This window comes from Leucoraja erinacea, chromosome 5 (assembly GCF_028641065.1).
Source record: "Leucoraja erinacea ecotype New England chromosome 5, Leri_hhj_1, whole genome shotgun sequence".
NCBI classification, from domain to species: domain Eukaryota; kingdom Metazoa; phylum Chordata; class Chondrichthyes; order Rajiformes; family Rajidae; genus Leucoraja; species Leucoraja erinaceus.
In genome coordinates this window covers 20,282,616-20,301,249 of record NC_073381.1, presented here as the reverse complement: position 1 = coordinate 20,301,249, position 18,634 = coordinate 20,282,616, and the positions used below count along the sequence as shown (strand labels likewise).

At 45.0% G+C, this 18,634-nt stretch overlaps 1 protein-coding gene across 1 annotated transcript in view; it reads right to left on the bottom strand.

Moving 5' to 3' along the window:
* Window positions 1–7,051: 7,051 nt before the first annotated feature.
* LOC129697008 (uncharacterized) overlaps window positions 7,052–18,634 on the bottom strand; it is a 52,205-nt gene continuing 40,622 nt past the window's right edge. Inside the window, exon 8 of the mRNA XM_055635192.1 lies at window positions 7,052–8,482. Coding sequence (XP_055491167.1) covers window positions 8,299–8,482 — 184 coding nt within the window. The 3' untranslated portion in view covers window positions 7,052–8,298. The remainder of the gene's footprint in view (window positions 8,483–18,634) is intronic.

Here is an 18,634-nt window from a genome sequence, read left to right as displayed (position 1 = left end):
AAAAAGTGATGCTGGCATATGAGGATTGTGCAGATTAATAGGTAGCCAGTCAATGTTTATACTCTTTTTCTTAAAGCTTTAAGTTTACTACTGCTAGGATAGCAGAGAGGTTTTTAGCTAGAAGAATGGCAGAACAGCTCCCTCCAGAGGATTATATAAAGTAGACACTTAACCCTATCTCCAGCACTAACCACTGAATTTCCTCTGTGGCTATATTTATAAAATACTAGACCAAGTGCAGACCCGTTGGGTCTGTTTCCCCAACGCGCGTTTGCGGAGGGGGAGGAGGGAATGGGAGAGATTTGGGAGTGAGAGCAAAGCGGGGTAGGGGGGGGGAGGGGATGGGGAGTGAGAGGAGAGTGGGGAGGGCAGGAAGGGGGGGGGAGAGGGGTAGCAGGGAGTGGTGCAGAGAGAGGGGAAGGGGTGGGGGGAGATGGGGGTGGAGAAGGGCGGGAGAGGGGGGAGGAGTGGGAGGGGGGGATGGAGAAGGGGAGGGGGGGGGAGAGGGGAGGGGGAGAGGGGGGAGAGTGGAGGGGGGGGGAGAGTGGGTAGGGGGGGGGGAGTGGTAGAGGGTGATGAAGAGGGGGATGAGAGGGGTGGGGGGAGAGGGGAGAAGTGGTGAGGGAGAGAGGGGAGGGTAAGAGTGCGGAAGAGGTGTAGGGAGAGTGGTGGAAGAGGCAGAGATGGGTAGGGGGGAGAGGTGGGGGTGGAAGGAGTAGAGTGGGGTGTGGGGAGGGTGAGGGAAGGTGGGGGGAGGGAGGGGTGGAAGGAAGGGGAGAGGGAGGAGGAGGGGGGGAGTAGGGAAGGAGGAGGGGGATAGTGGTAAGGTGGCGGGGGGAAAGAAATGGGATGAGAGGAGTGCAGAGCGGTAGCAGGTGTGGTGGAAGAGGGACAGAGGAAGGGGTGGGGGAGGGAGGGAGGTGAGGAGAGAGATGGGGTAAGGGGTAGAGGGGGGAAGAGTGGGGAGAGGGAAGGGGTGGGGGAGAGGGAGAGAGTGAGGAGAGGGAGTTAGAGAGGGGTGGGGGACGGGAGGAGAGGTATGGGGAGGGGGAGAGAGAGATGTGGGGGGAGGGGAGGAGGGAGATGGGGTAGGGAAGGGAGGAAGAAGAGTGGCTGGAGGGGTAGGGGGAGAGGAAATAGTGGGGTGGGAGGGAGGGGCGGAGAGAAGTGGAAGAGTGGGGAGAGGTAGGGGAAGTGGTGGAAGAGGGACAGGGGGGGGGAGGGGGGGGGGGAGGGAGAGGGGGGGGGGGGGGGGGGGGGGGGGGGGGGGGAGGGGGGGGGAGGGGGGGGGGGGAGGGGGGGGGGAGAGAGGGGGTGTGGAGAGAGAGACGGAGAGAGGGAGAGAGAGTGGAGGGTAGAGGGAGAGGGAGACACAGAGTGAGGGGTGGAGAGAGAGTGTGTGGAGGGAGAGGGGTGGGGGAAGGGGGGGGGGAGAGGGAAAGGGGTGGGGGAGGGAAGGGAGGGGGGAAAGAGAGGGGTGAGGAGAGTGAGATGGAGAGGGTTGAGGAGAGGGAGATGGAGAGAGGGGATGGGAGGGGGAGAGTGTGGAGGGTGAGGGGGAGATGGGGGGGGAGAGAGGGGAAATAGTGGGGAGGGAGAGTGGAAGGGGGAGGGGTAGGGACAGTCCATCTGTTCCCCATTCCCTTTCACCCCCAATCCTCTTCCATTGGTGCACAACCTAATTATCTCAACACATGAAGTGAATATAAGAGAGACTCTAGGAATCCAGCACTGAGTAACTCATTGCTGCCCCCGTCGGCACAGGTATTATGGGACAAAGGGCCTGGCCCTGTGCTGTATGTTTCCATGTTCTATGTCCACCATCTACAAGGTTCAAGTCAAGAGTATGATGGAATATTCTCCACTTGCCTGGATGACAACAGTTTCAACTCCACTCGAAACTGGATGTCATACGGAATGTAGCAGCCATTTGATAGGTATCTTATCCACGACATTCACTCACTCCACCACCAACACGCAGTGGCAGCTGTTTGTACCATTTACAGGATACACTGCAGCAAATCACCAAGACTTCTCAGAAAACACTTCCACCTATAACCTCTACCATTTAGAAGGACAAGGGCATCAGAAGCATATGAACACCTCTGTCTGGAAAATTTTCTCCAAGCTACACATCATCCTGACTTGGAAGTATATTGGACATACAGTCACTGTTACTGGTTCAAAACCCTGAAATTACTTACACAGCAGCATAGTTAGTGTAGCCATACCTCGAGGACTGCAGCAGTTCCTTCTCAAGAGCTGTTAAGGATGGGGAATTAAATTTTGGCTTGCCCTGCAATGCCAAAACACCTTGAATGGAAAAAAAAATTGGAAGCTGGGTAGAACATTTAGCCATTGGTGCCTCCTTTGCCACTCAGTAAAATTACAACTGATCTTTTACCTTAACACCACTTTGCTGAATTAACCTCGTATCCTTTGATTCCCTTAGTACCTACAAATCTATTGATTTTTGTCTTGGGTGTACTGGGCAATGGAATCCACAGCTCTCTTATGTAATGAATTCAAGGTTCATCACCATCTTTGATGTAATGTTTAAAAACTATGTTCAGGCAAGTTGGGAGTTGTCTGCTGCAGCTTCACATGTCAAGCAAGCAGGTTTGCTTAGAAAAGCAAATAGGTTCTTGAGAAAATGCTTGGGCCCACTTAGAAGAACAAGAAATGCATAAGGCCACTTAATAAATAGAGAAGATAAACTTTTCTTTCTCAGAGACTAACTTGGTGCCTGATGTAATAAATAACCCTAAGTACTAAGAAGAACAGCTAAGTTTAAAATATATTCAACTGCTATTTGTAAGTTAGAGTCGAAGCGCAAGCCTATTGATTGTATAATTGCATGCTGTGAACGAGCCAAGGCAAGGCAAGGCAAGGCAAGGTAAGTTTATTCGTATAGTACCTTTCAACAACAAGGTAATTCAAAGTGCTTTACATAAAACATTAAAAGCATTGGAAAGAAACACATATAAAATGACATTTAGATGTAAAACGATTATTAGATTATTCAGATAAAATAATTACAAAATTAAAAGCAATCAAATAAAATATTTAAAATAGAATAAAACCAGGAATAGAAGTTACAGTGCAGTATAGGTAATTAATAAATTGTATTGTTTACTGAAAGGCAGCGGCAAACAGAAAAGTCTTCAGTCTAGATTTAAAAGAGCTGAGAGTTGCAGCAGAGCTGCAGTTTGCTGGGAGTTTGTTCCAGATATGTGGTGCATAAAAACTAAATGCTGCCTCTCCATGTTTAGTTCTGACTCTGGGGACACAGAGCAGACCTGTCCCAGACGATCTGAGAGGTCTGGGTGGTTCGTAGCTAAGCAGAAGATCAGAAATGTATTTTGGCCCTAAACCATTCAGTGCTTTGTAAACCAACAGTAGTATTTTGAAATCAATTCTTTGACAGACAGGAAGCCAGTGTAAAGACCTCAGAACTGGAGTAATGTGATCTACTTTTTTGGTCTTAGTGAGGACTCTAGCAGCAGCGTTCTGAATTACCTGCAGCTGTCTGATCGACTTTTTAGGGAGACCTGTAAAGACACTGTTACAGAAGTCGAGCCTGCTGAAGATAAATGCATGGACATGTTTTTCCAAATCCTGCTGAGATAAGTCCTTTAATCCTTGATATATTCTTTAGGTGATAGTAGACTGACTTTGTGACTGTTTTTATGTGGCTGTTGAAGTTCAGGTCTGAGTCCATGACTACTCCTAAGTTTCTGGCTTGGTTTGGTGTTTTTAGCATTACCATTTGAAGCTGGGTGCTAACTTTTAATTGTTCTTTCTTGGCTCCAAAAGCAATTATTTCAGTTTTTTCTTTGTTTAATTGGAGAAAATTCTGGTTCATCCAATCGTTGATTTGCTCAATGCATCTACTCAGTGCTTGTATTGGACTATAGTCTCCTGGTGATATTGTTATGTAGATTTGTGTGTCGTCTGCGTAACTATGGTAACATATTTTTATGTTTTTCAGGATCTGAGCCAGGGGAAGCATGTAGATGTTAAACAGAAGAGGCCCCAGAATGAAACCCTGGGGAACTCCACATGTAATTTTTGCACGCTCAGATGTGTAATTACCTGTAGACACAAAGTAGTCCCTGTCCTTCAAGTAGGATTCAAACCATTTTAATGCTGTGCCCGAAAGTCCCACCCAGTTTTCCAGACGGTCTAGTAATATGTTGTGATCGACTGTGTCGAATGCAGCACTGAGATCTAGTAATACTAAGACTGAAATTTTGCCATTGTCTGTGTTTAAGTGAATGTCATTGAAGACCTTAACAAGAGCCGTCTCGGTGCTTTGGTGTGGTCTAAATCCTGACTGGAAGACATCAAAACAAAACGAAATTGTTCAGCTGCTTAAAAACAGCTTTTTCAATGATTTTACTGAGAAATGGGAGGTTTGATATTGGTCTATAATTGTTCAGTAGTGAAGTGTCTAAGTTGTTCTTTTTTAAGAGAGGCTTGATAACAGCAGTTTTCAGGGCCTGTGGGAAGACACCTGAGAGAAGGGACGTGTTTACAATCTGTAGAAGGTCTGAGGTCATGCAGTTTGATACACCTTTGAAAAGGCCTGTTGGTAGAATATCAAGGCAGCAGGAGGAGGATTTCAAATGTCCTCCAAGGTTTTATGGTTAACTAAACCAAGTGCAGACCCGTTGGGTCTGTTCCCCCAACGTGCGGTTGTGGGAGGGGAGGCGGCACACAGCGTCACACACACTAACTATCCCCCCCCCCCCCCCCCGCACTCATGCTAATTACCCCCTTGATATATATTAATATTATTAATTTGCTCCTTTTACCCCATAACCCACCCTATCTACTGACGCATAGTTCCCAACTTGCAGTCACAGCTAGAGAGGGGGGAGGGGGGGGGGGGGGAGGGTAGAGAGTGAGGGCAGAGAGAGAAGAGGCAGAGACAGAGACAGAGACACAGGGAGAGGGGCAAGAGGGATAGGGGGGTGGAGAGGAGGATATAAGATGGAGGGTGGGTGAGGGGGGGGGGTGGGGGGGGAGGGGTGAGGAGGGAGAGAGAGAGAGGATGAGAGTGAGGGGGAGAGAGAGGGGGGTGCTGAGAGGGGGATGAGGTGGGGAGTGGAGAGGGTGGAGGGAAGAGGGTAGGGGGTGTGGAGGGAAGGGGGTTTAGGGGAGGGAGGGGGGGGAGAGAGAGAGAGGGGAGAGAGAGGGGGGGAGAGAGAGAGAGAGAGAGGGGGGGGAGAGAGAGGAGCAGAGAGGAGGGAGAGGGGGGAGGAAGGGGGGGGAGAGAGGGGGGGGGGAGGGGGGAGAGGAGAGGGGGAGAGGAGAGGAGGAGAGAGGGGGGGGGGAGGAGATGGGGGAGGGGAGAGGGAGGGGGAGAGGAAAGGCGGGGAGAACCTAAAAATCATTTTAGAACCAAAAAAGACACATTCTGGAAGCATTGTAGAACCAAAAGAGACACTGTTTGCAAACATTTTAGAACCAATAAACACTTTTTGCAAACATTTTAGAACCAATAGACACATTCTGCAAGCGTTTTAAAACCACTAAGGACACTTACATTTGAGTAGACATGTGTTCAGTGTTATTCACAGCTCAGAGAAACGTGACCCTCTGCCTTCCTCCAGCTTGCAGACACTGATTGAGGCACACCACTTCCTGGTTTTATAGTCCCTCCCCCCTGCCGCCAGCAGGGGCAGCAGAGAGAATGGGGTATTTTGTAAAATCATTAATATCTCTATCATTTTTCATCGACGGGAAAAACCCTCGGTACACATACGGCGGAGGGGGGCTCTGAGCGAGGTGGCCAAAAAATGACGACCGTAGGTGGCGGCGTTCTCTCGGAAATCGCAGCACAGATGGCCAAAACCGGTCAAGAACAGACTTTTAGTGATATAGATAACATAAAATTGTGTCATGGTATTTGAATTGATTATAAGTGGACACATGGACAACACATGTCCTGCACCTGATGTGGAGGCACTGACTGCTTGCCTAATTTTCTGAATTTTGTCAGTGAAGAAGGAGGCAAATTCATTACAGGCCCTTGTGGAAAGCAGTTCAGGGGCTACTGACACAGGAGGGTTTGTTAGCCTGTCGATAGTAGTAAACAAGGCCCGTGCATTATTATTGTTTTTGGCAATGATGTCAGAGAAGAAGGATTGCCTTGCATTTCTCAGTTCCAAGTTGTAGATTCATATCTTTCTTTATAGATGTAATAGTGAACCTGGAGATTTGTTTTCAGCCACCTATGTTCAGCTTTCCGACACTCTTTTTTCAATTTTTACCAACGTGGCGTTTCTCCATGGAGACTTCTTTTTGCCAGGGACCACTTTCACCTTCGTGGGTGCAATGGCATAAATAATATTTGTAATTTTCACATTGAAATTATCGACAAGCTCATTTACTGAGACCCAAGGGAGAGTGGGCGTGGAGGAGAAAGCCTGAATAAATGTTTCAATCACATCACTCTAAGACCCTCGAGTTCTACAGACCAGCCCTCACATCCAGGAGTCTCCAAAAGTCAGAAGACTGTGAGACTTGTTGCTACCAGTCTCTGCAACTGGATCCTCGACCTCCTCACCAACAGATCACAATCAGTGAGGATAGGTGACAAATCATCCATAATGATAATTCTCCACACTAGTGCCCTGCAAGGATGCGTTCACAGCCCCTTCTGTACTCATACACTCCTGAGTGTGCAGCACTTGGCCCATAAATCTTAAATATGAGCGTAGCTGCCTCTACCATGCCAGTACATTCCTGGTTACAACCACCTTCAGACTTGTGTAAACTGCATTTAAATCCTAATCTATGATTGTCTTTGGTTTTAGAATTTAGATGCAATTTGCCATGTGATTGAGATTAAGTGTCTTTTTCGCAAGAGCATTAGTATGTGAACTGCACTGTATATCAATCACATGTAGTATTCCACACATCAACTTCCAAGTGATGATTGTTTAACTAAACCAGTTTAAAATTTGAGAAATTGTGCTTTCAAGCATTTGTCCAAATATATTTGATTAGAATGTAATTAAAATTAATAATTACGGGTTTCAACTCTCTAGCAGACGTTGGGGAATAAATTGATAGTATGAGGGCTCACAAAAGACTTCAATTTAAAAAAAAATCCTGTGTGTGATATATATCTGCACCATATATCTGCCCATCAGGAATATCACCAATTCTGTTCCATAATCTACCAATTTCAAAAACTTGTCAAGTATCAAGGGTATATCTGCCTATATGACCTCCAATACTAAACCATCAATATTCAAGGTATCGGGAGAAGCCATGCAATCAAAATGATTTGTTTGGGTCTCGCTGAAAGTGAAGTGTTTGATTCTCACTCATCTCCCCCTGCCCACTCCCAAAATGCAACTGGAAATGCCCCTCAGTAAAGCAGCTAAATTTTGCTATGTGATTGAAATGTGATGTGATGTGATTGAAATTGAAATGTCTCAGATATTTACCAGGGGGTAAATTTCGCCTACCCGGGGGTAAGTTTGTTGATTCTGGATTTGTACATATTTTTCCCTCATTGACTGACTGTGTTTGGTTCTGGTATACCGGCATCTGTTCATCATTATTTGTTCATACATCCTGTCTGTAGAAAGCAAGATTCAGTCCATTTTCTAAGATTTATCTTATTTTAATATACTTTTCCCAGTATATATAGTAACAAGAAAATAATTTAATTCATATGAAGATACAACTGACAGATTGCTAGAGTGTACAACTTTACTTAAAGGATATGAATGGCTTTATTAGGTTATTTTTGTCCTGTATTTTTTATTTACGTTCTAAATTTAATTTTGCACAGCTACTACAATTTTGGAGAGCTTTGCTGATCAATGCCGCAGCAATCTCCATTATTAGATTGTGCCTTTTCTAACCAGGTTGTTTTCACAGGTTAACTAAATCACAGGAATCATTTTGTTCTGCAACAATGGGTGCTTTTCATTAATCCTTGTGTTTTATAACTAGGCTACTAACATTGCAAATAAATAGTTTGATTAGATTATTTAAAGACGATTTATATGCAGAATTTATGTTCAATAACATTGCTAAGGATGAGGCGTGGTTGCACCAGATGACTCTGTACTTTTCTATGAATCATGGGAATAATTATGAATCTTAAAACTTTAGTATATAGATAAAGCTATCAAGAGTACTGTATGCTGGAGCAGATGGACAGCTGAGGATGTACTGTATAGTCGTAAAAAAATCTTGGCTTTCATTAAGCTCGTAATAAATACTAAGATTATTTCATTACTAAGTGTACTCAATAGCACAATGATTTTAATCTTATTGATTTGAGGATATAGGTTCAGTGGTAGCTCTCATTCTTTCCAGTAAACAGAATATGATTTGCAGTTGAAGGGAAATGAGCTGATTTTTCTTTTCTCTCAAACTAGTCATCCTCATCAACCTTTTTTGTAGAACATTCACATCATGTTCAATTGTGAATAAATTTAATTCCTCTTCCTTCCTAAAATACAAGCATAATGTTAAAGTCTTACAAATATATTCTCAGTGTCTCACTGTATTAATTGGCTAATTTGAAACAATAGCCTGTATAACTTTGAAATCACTTATCTATAACATTCACAGCCACTTTATTCAGTTTTGATATTGTTGTGAATCCTTACTGATTAGGTTATGACATAAGACAGGTGGGAAATGGTACTAGAAGAGAATTAGAGAATGGCGAGTCTTGACCAATTTACAAGTTCGTTCAAGTTTAAGTGAGTTTATTTCATGTGTCCCTGTATAGGACAATGAAATTCTTGCTTTGCTTAAGCACACAGAAAATAGTAGGCATTTACTACAAAACAGATAAATGTGTCCATATACCATGATATAAATATATACACACATGAATAAATAAACTGGTAAAGTGCAAATAACAGAAAGTGGTTATTAATAATCAGTGTTTTGTCCGAGCCAGGTTTAATAGCCTGATGGCTGTGGGGAAGTAGCTATTCCTGAACCTGGTTGTTGCAGTCTTCAGGCTCCTGTACCTTCTACCTGAAGGTAGCAGGGAGATGAGTGTGTGGCCAGGATGGTGTGGGTCTTTGATGATACTGCCAGCCATTTTGAGGCAGCGACTGCGATAAATCCCCTCGATGGAAGGAAGGTCAGAGCCGATGATGGACTGGGCAGTGTTTACTACTTTTTGTAGTCTTTTCCTCTCCAGGGCGCTCAAATATGATGATGAATTAAAAGCATGTCTACTGGATTTGGAATTTGGGTTGTAATGTTTTATTTGCAACCACAAGAAGGACTGTGTTAATAACTGTCATAACAAAGAACACCAAATATATTTACCTTATTGTAGAGAGACAGGCATTGAATTCTAGAACCTTATCTATAGTTCTTTAAACAGTTGCTCTTGGAAATAACAGCTAAGTTGGCAGATAGAAGTGAAGGATTTGTTGGTGGGAGACTGGCAGCTTGATCAGAAGTAACATTTGGAAGGACAAGGGCAATGAGCATGTGAGCAGCTTCAATTTCTCCACCACATCATGTCATTCTGACTTGGGAATGTATTGTCGTCTTGTTATTGCCATTGGGGGGAAAAATCTAAAACATCCAAGCTAAAATCCTGACTGAGGGGTCCATAAATTCACAAACATTTATCCAATACACTAATTTGGAGTTTTCTCAGTTCATGGCAGAACAATTTACAATAGTACATTATATCTATTTGGAGTCAAAGGAAAGGTAAAACCCCATCCCATTTTATAGAAATAGCGAGAAAGAGGACGTAGACATGCTGCAAGAATGCAGATGGCATAGGTTCAGAAAGACACTGAGAATATTAGTGTGAAGATGCAAGAGACTTCGGATGTTGGAATCTCGAGCAAAAGAAAAACCTGCTAGAAGAACTCAATGGGTCAAACAACACCCATTGAGGCAAAGGAATGGTTAACATATTGGGTTAAGACCCTGCACCAGGACTGAAAATGCAGAGGGAAGCTAACCAGTATATAAAAATAGTACTCGACCCGAAACATCATCTATTCCTTCTCTCCAGAGATGATGCCTTTCCCGCTGAGTTACTCCAGATTTTTGTGTCTATCTTATAGAAATAGGAAGGAGGGCTGAGCCAGGTTGGTAGGTGATGGGTGAAACCAAATGAGAGGGTGAGGAAGGGTTAGTTAGCAGTCTTGTTATACGTGCCCCCTTGGGCAAGAGTGACCATAATATGGTTGAGTTCTTCATTAGGATGGAGAGTGACATTGGTAATTCAGAAACAATGGTTCTGAACTTAAAGAAAGGTAACTTTGAGGGTATGAGACGTGAATTGGCCAAGATTGACTGGCAATTAATTCTAAAAGGGTTGAGGGTGGATATGCAATGGAAGGCATTTGAAGACTGCATGGATGAACTACAAAAATTGTTCATCCCAGTTTGGCAAAAGAATAAATCAGGGAAGGTAGTGCATCCGTGGATAACAAGGGAAATCAGGGATAGTATCAAAGCGAAGGATGATGCGTACAAATTAGCCAGAAAAAGCAGCATACCAGAGGACTGGGAGAAATTCAGAGACCAGCAGAGGAGGCCAAAGGGCTTAATTAGGAAAGGAAAAATAGATTATGAAAGGAAACTGGCAGGGAACATAAAAACTGACTGCAAAAGTTTTTATAGATATGTGAAAAGAAAGAGATTAGTTAAAACAAATGTAGGTCCCTTGCAGTCAGAAACAGGTGAGTTGATCATGGGGAACAAGGATATGGCAGACCAATTGAATAACTACTTTGCTTCCGTCTTCACTAGGGAAGACATAAATAATCTGCCAGAAATAGCAGGGGACCGCGGGTCAAAGGAGTTGGAGGAATTGAGTGAAATCCAGGTTAGCCGGGAAGTGGTGTTGGGTAAATTGAATGGATTAAAGGCCGGTAAATCCCCAGGGCCAGATAGGCTGCATCCCAGAGTACTTAAGGAAGTAGCTCCAGAAATAGTGGATGCATTAGTAATAATCTTTCAAAACTCTTTAGGTTCTGGAGTAGTTCCTGAGGATTGGCGGGTAGCAAACATAACCCCACATTTTTAGAACGGAGGGAGAGAGAAAACGGGGAATTACAGACCAGTTAGTCTAACATCGGTAGTGGGGAAACTGCTAGAGTCAGTTATTAAAGATGGGATAGCAGCACATTTGGAAAGTGGTGAAATCATTGGACAAAGTCAGCATGGATTTACGAAAGGTAAATCATGTCTGACGAATCTTATAGAATTTTTCAAGGATGTAACTAGTAGCGTGGATAGGGGAGAACCAGTGGATGTGTTGTATCTGGACTTCCAGAAGGCTTTCGACAAGGTACCACATAAGAGATTAGTATACAAACTTAAAGCACACAGTATTGGGAGTTCAGTATTGATGTGGATAGAGAAGTGGCTGGCAAACTGGAAGCAAAGAGTAGGAGTAAACGGGTCCTTTTCACAATGGCGGGCAGTGACTAGTGGGGTACCGCAAGGCTCAGTGCTGGGATCCCAGCTATTTACAATATATATTAATGATCTAGATGAGGGAATTGAAGGCAATATCTCCAGGTTTGCGGATGACACTAAGCTGGGGGGCAGTGTTAGCTGTGAGGAGGATGCTAGGAGACTGCAAGGTGACTTGGATAGGCTGGGTGAGTGGGCAAATGTTTGGCAGATGCAGTATAATGTGGATAAATGTGAGGTTATCCATTTTGGTGGCAAAAACAGGAAAGCAGATTATTATCTAAATGGTGGCCGATTAGGAAAAGGGGAGATGCAGCGAGACCTGGGTGTCATGGTACACCAGTCATTGAAAGTAGGCCTACAGGTGCAGCAGGCAGTGAAGAAAGCGAATGGTATCTTAGCTTTCATAGCTAAAGGATTTGAGTATAGGAGCTGGGAGGTTCTACTGCAGTTGTACAGGGTCTTGGTGAGACCACACCTGGAGTATTGCGTACAGTTTTGGTCTCCAAATCTGAGGAAGGACATTCTTGCCATAGAGGGAGTGCAGAGAAGGTTCACCAGACTGATTCCTGGGATGTCAGGACTGTCTTATGAAGAAAGACTGGATAGACTTGGTTTATACTCTCTAGAATTTAGGAGATTGACAGGGGATCTTATAGAAACTTACAAAATTCTTATGGGGTTGGATAGGCTAGATGCAGGAAGATTGTTCCCGATGTTGGGGAAGTCCAGGACAAGGGGCACAGCTTAAGGATAAGGGGGAAATCCTTTAAAACCGAGATGAGAAAAACTTTTTTCACACAGAGAGTGGTGAATCTCTGGAACTCTCTGCCACAGAGGGTAGTTGAGGCCAGTTCATTGGCTATATTTAAGAGGGAGTTGGATGTGGCCCTTGTGGCTAAGATGATCAGAGGGTATGGAGAGAAGGCAGGTACGGGATACTGAGTTGGATGATCAGCCATGATCATATTGAATGGCGGTGCAGGCTCGAAGGGCCGAATGGTCTACTCCTGCACCTATTGTCTATAAAAAACATGCGGTTTGGTCGGTTAATTGGCCAACTCTGTAAATTGCCCCTTGCGCGTGGGTGGTTGAATTGATCAGAATGGGGCGAGAACAGGTCATTGGGGAAATGGGATTGGTCTCCAGCTGATATAGGCTCGATGGGCTGAATGGTCTCACTTCTTTGTCACAAGGAATATGACAAAGTGCATACCAAGCGGTGGTATCTATGTTTCTATGAAGGGCAAATGGAGCCAGGTGTGGGAGAAGATAGCTCTCAGAAAGAATTCAGTTGAAGGGGATATACCCCCAATCACCCCTCCCCCCCCCCCCCCCCCCCCACGATCGGACACCAGGAGCCCTTCCACGGAACCGACCAATCTGGACAAAAACAACTTTTAAATGTGTTAGTCCTAGGCAAAGAGCAGAAATGTTCTAGTGGTGAAAGAGTTAATAACCAAATGGGGTAGATATAAGGAGATGGTAAAAAAAAGTGACACGAGGAAAAACGTGAAATACACTACCTAATAAGGTAGATAAAAATGCTGGAGAAACTCAGTGGGTGTGGCAGCATCTATGGAATAGGTGACGTTTTGGGTCGAGACACAGTGCTATGGAGCATTTTTTAAAGGGGGAGCTGAGAGATCACTGATCAGTGGCCTTGGGGTTACCCAGTGAGGGAGTGGAGTGACTGAGTGGGGGGTGGGTGTGGGAGGGACTTTTTGAAATTTGATGTATTAAAATCATGTTTTAGTTTGAAGTAGTTTTAAGATAATGTAATGTAGGGCCTACATGAGAGATAGGAGCAGGAGATTATTAATTTTGTTATTGCTCGACCTCCAAAAACTGGAGGATAATAATACAGGCCATACCCCACCTCAAAAAGTAGAGGGATATATCCCCCATCAACCCTCCCCCCCCCCCGGATCGACACCAGAGCCTTCCACGGAACCGACAATCTGACAAAAACAACTTTTAAATGTGTTATAATTTCAAGTGCTATTTTCTTTTTTTGTAGTTGGAAAAAGCGACAAGAAATCATCATAACATTTAATGAATTTGCAAAGTCATACAAATTATGTATTGCTTGGGGGAAAAAATGTTCGGGGAGTATTTTGAAAGTATGCGTTCTCCTTTTGACATATATTTCATTTTGATTTGAATCTAGTATCATCAAACCACGACATTAATAAAGGGGGTATATGTTTGTGGAAACTTTATTTTTTTTTTAAGTAAAACCTTCGAGAAATCTAAAATGCATTAGAAATATACATTTTACTTCGGAGTCACGTGACTATGTGAAGAAGGCCGTCCAGGCGCATGCACGTCATCTCGTCAGACGCATTGCGGTGAGTGAATGAAAACCTGAATGTAAGTATTTTCTACTTTTACTTTCAGGCTGCTTTTCTCCGGAGACTGCGTGCAGAGACACATGCAAGTCTTATGTATGGAGAAAGGTGGGAGAAGGATAGTAAGCGCACCGCAGTAAGCACTCAATAAGACAAAGTGTCTGAGAGTAGTGGGCGCTCGACTTAAAGTCGATTGTAAAGAAATAACTATTTTACACGGGAGGGGAAAAGTCCCGTTGCAACTCCCGTTGAAACTCCCATAGGGAGCAAGGCCATAAAGAAATAACAGGCCTGGAAGACTTGGAGGAGTCTGAACTATAGAATTTATAAACTGGAATTCCTCATGGGTAAAACAAACTCCAGAAGGAGTATAAAAGACTTGGGCTTAAAGAGCAACCGCATGGAACATCCAGAAGAGGTTCTGGGAAACGTTGGTCCAGTTTTGAGCCAGCGACTGAAATGCCTGCTGGTAAAGATGAATATATGGGCTGACCTGACAGGGAGGCAGCACCAGAAATGTCTGAAAGATAATACAGGCGTTGGTCTACAGGAGACCCAGAATATGGAGCAGCACCCAAAAGTGGGCTGCCAATATACAGCTCAATGGAAGAGCTTGATGTACCCCAAAGAGGGACAAAAAGCGTAGGCATATCATAGAGCCATCGCATGTAATACCTGATATGAAAATCCAGGTGAAACCCATTATGAGGAGGAATATCCAGAATACTCTGATAACGAATCAGTTGAGGACCAGAGCCATTGCAAAACAGAAAAGTGCCAGGGCTGGCCCAAAGGTTCTCTGGTCCCCAAAACAAGGGACAACCTCTGATAGCAGAGAGTATAAATTACCTGCTTTCCCATCAGTTGGAAGACCAACGGTGGATGAAATTGTGAACAAATATAAAATCCCGCAGAACTGTGCTCGGTTAGGAATTCCAGCTGTTAACAAAGAATTGTGGAATTATATGGGCACTGCAGTAAGAGCTCAAGAAATGAGATTACAGCGGGTATTAAAATTAATGGGGTCAAGCATTAAGGCATTGCCAGAGATCTGGAAGAAGGAAATATGACGACGTCACAACAGGATGTGATGGGAATGATGTGTAATGCACATTTTGGAGTAAGTCTGTGATAAGACCTAACATACATCCTAAGTTTGCAGGGCTTTGTAAACCATCTAATATATAATTGCCACACTTACTCTTTGGAGTGGTGCTTGCCAAAAAACTGAAGCTTCTCAACGAAGAATCAATAACCATCGGGATGATGAAGCCACCGATGTTTGGCAGCACAGCTAAAAGGCAATATCCATACCGAAGGGGAACCGAATACAACCCCAGGAAGTGGAGGACATGGTATTCCCACAAGGGGCAAGGTACAAAAAGTGATATCAGTAAACCCTGAGGTAGGTGGTTCTGGTTCTGAAAGAAACATATCAGATGTGTCCTACTTATAAATTGGGGGTAGGTTACAATTCTTTTTAAAAGAATGGAAACTAATAACATCTGATGCATATATATTGTGCAGTATAATGAGGTTTAGAATTGAATTTTAACAGAATGAAAATCCCCTACTCAACATATTCCAAAAAGTATTCAATTTTCTCTAAAGAAGAGATTAGAAAAATTCAAATAGAAATTAATATTCTGAGTAAAAAAGGGGTAATAGAGAAACAACATAAAAAACCTCACATATCTCAAACCTTTTGTTCAGTATAAACATTTCAAAATTGAGATTTTACTAATGCTTTGCAATTAATTTCAACAGAATGCTATATGGCAAGCATACATCTCCAAGATAAAGATCGTAGATATTTCAAATTTGTCTGGATGACTCAATTGTGGCAATTCAATGCATTGCCTAATGTGTTAAACTTCAGCTCCTAGATTGTTTACAGAACTGCTGAAACCAATCTTAGCATTGTTAAGAACTCAAGGCCATTTGATAATGGCTTATTTGGATGACATGTTATTGTGTTATTCCGACACCTCCGACGGCCTGGGACTCTTGGACTGAGGCTGCTCCATGGCCGGAGCAGCAGCGAGCAACTCACCAGCTCGGCAAACACTCGGCAGCCCGGTCTCCCCGTCCGCATCTCCCTCCGCCCTGTCTCTCCAACAACCATGACCAGGTTTCTCAGCAGTGCCTCGTCCAAAGCTAGAGACATTGAAGCATGTCTAGCCAAAAAGTGGGGGGGCTGCAACCCCCCCAGCCCCGCCAGTTCCGCGGCCCATGGTACAAAGAAGGGTTTCGGCCTGAAACGTGCCTATTTCCTTCGCTCCATAGATGCTGCTGCACCTGCTGAGTTTCACCAGCATTTTTGTGTATGTACAAACATAACAAAAGGGAATGGAATTAATATTCAATGGATCAAATTATCTCCAATGTAGGAGAAATGTCTATTAATAACGAGTTCCCTAATATTGCTAGGCAGACATATAATTAAACATATTTGTGAATCTCCATTCATCCAAGGAGACAATTAAATGTGTTATTCTTTTGCTGATTTGGCACAAAGTCATTCATTTATAACTAAAATGTTTGGAGACAAATATACAATTACTGGAAATATGATAGACACAAAGTAACTCAGCAGGACAGGCAGCATCTCAGGAGAGAAGGAATGGGTGATATTCAGGGGAAAGGGAAACGAGAGATATAGATGATGATGATGTAGAGAGATAAAGAACAATGAATGAAAGATATGCAAAAACATTACGATGATCAACCGGCCATTGGTAGCTGTTTGTTGGGTGAAAACGGGAAGCTGGTGCGACTTGGGTGGGGGAGGGATAAAGAGAGGGAATGCTGTGGTTACTTTATATTAGAGAAATTAATAGTCATACCACTGGGCTGTAAGCTGCCCAAGCGAAAAATGAGACGCTGTTCCTCGAATTTGTGTTTAGCCTCACTCTGACAATGGAGGAGACCTAGGACAGAAAGGTCAGTGTGGGAATGGGAGGAGAATTAAAGTGTTTAGCCATCGGAAGGTCAGATAGGTCCAGGCAGACTGAGCGAAGGTGTTCTGCGAAACGATTGCCCAATTCTGCGTTTGGTCTCGCCAATGTATAAGAGTCCACATCCTGAACCATGGATACAGCGGATGAGGTTGGAGGAGGTGCAAGTGAACCTCTGCCTAACCTGAAAGGACTGTTGGGGTCCCTGGACAGAGTCAAGGGAGGTGGCCCAAAAACTTTTGCTCCTAAAGCAAACTGAAGGGTCAGTATGGGGTCGTTGATTATGGTGCAGTTGGGCTGCCAAAATATTAATGCTGGGAAGTGAATTGGTGACTTTGTTAGGAAGGGATTTCAACCTATAGAAACCGGTATGTCGCATAACTCCTCAGGAGGCGGGCAGAATTGTACTGACACCATTTGAACCTCCAGTTCCAGAGATGACCAGCTGACCCAGCCACATAGTTCCCTACTGTCTTCATCTTTTTTTTCCCATGGTCAGTTCCCTGAGCAACCTGATAACTCCACTCTGACAAAGTGGTGTAAGTGGGAAGAAGCAGATCTCTATTACTGCAGAAGAGATAAGTTCATAGTCTCACAGCACGTAGGAATGTTATCTGCTCATATGGCCTCTATCTGCTCATGCATCAGCGCGCCAGACTATCACGGCACCTCCCTTGTCGGCGGGTTTGATAACCCAATCTGGGTTGTTGCGGATTGAGTCGATGGCAGTACGTTCAGGGGGGGGGAGAGATTGGAGTGAGACAGGGGAGTGGAGAAGTTGAGGCGGTTGATGTCGCGACGGCAGTTTTGGATGAAGAGTTCTAAAGCCGGAGGGCCACGAGGGGGTTTCCACGAGGAGGGGGTGCGTTGGAGACGGGAAAAGGGGTCATCAATGGGGGGCAAGGACTCCTTCCCATGGAAGAACGTTGTGAGGCGGAGGCGACGGTAGAAGAGCTCAAAGTCATGGTGGGCGGGGAATTCATTGAGGTGGGGATGGAGGGGGACAAAGGTAAGACCTCTGCTGAGGACTGACCGTTCGGTGTCGGAGAGGGGGAGGGCGGGGTGGGATGATGAACAACCGGCAGGGATGGGGGTTGGGGCCGGAGGAAGCCAGGTGGGTGGACTGGGACGACGAGGTGATGTCTGGTGGGGGGATGGTGGGTGGGTGGTGGGGGGGTGGTGGGGTGGTCAGGGGGGGGGGGGGTGAGAGGGCTGTAGTGTGGGTGGGGAAGAGCAGGGGTCACAAAGTTATAGGGGGATGGGGAAGACTCAGTGGAACTGCCACTACTGTTAACCAGGCTGAGCAGACTAGCACTAGGACCCAGTGGAGTCAAACCCAGGAGAGTGGGAGTTAGCAGCGTGAAGGCTTCAGGCCCAGTGCTGAGTCCAGGCTCCAGGTAAGGCGACGCCTGTGGGCTGCTGGAGGGAGGTGCAGTGGCGAGGGTCAACGGACCCGATGATGTGAGTCCATGGGCAGTTGAGTCGGGGTCTGCGGGCAATGCGTGGGAGGTCCCGGTGGGTGGATGGTCGGTGGGGCGCGGCCCGTCCGATAAGGCAACGGGATGAGTCGGGTGCGCTGTGGCGGCCATGTTCGTGGAGCCCCAGTTCGGGCACACGCATGGGCCCCAGCTATGCCTGCCTCTTTGTCGGTTACGTCGAGCAATCCTTGTTCAATACATACCAGGGCCCCATCCCTGACCTCCACCTCTGCTACATTGACGACTGCTTTGGTGCCACCTACTGCACCCACACACAACAGACTGACTTCGTCCACTTCACCACTAACTTCCATCCGGCACTCAAATACACCTGGACCTATACCGACACTTCCCTACCATTCCTTGACCTCACTATCTCCATTGCAGGTGATAGACTTCTGACCGA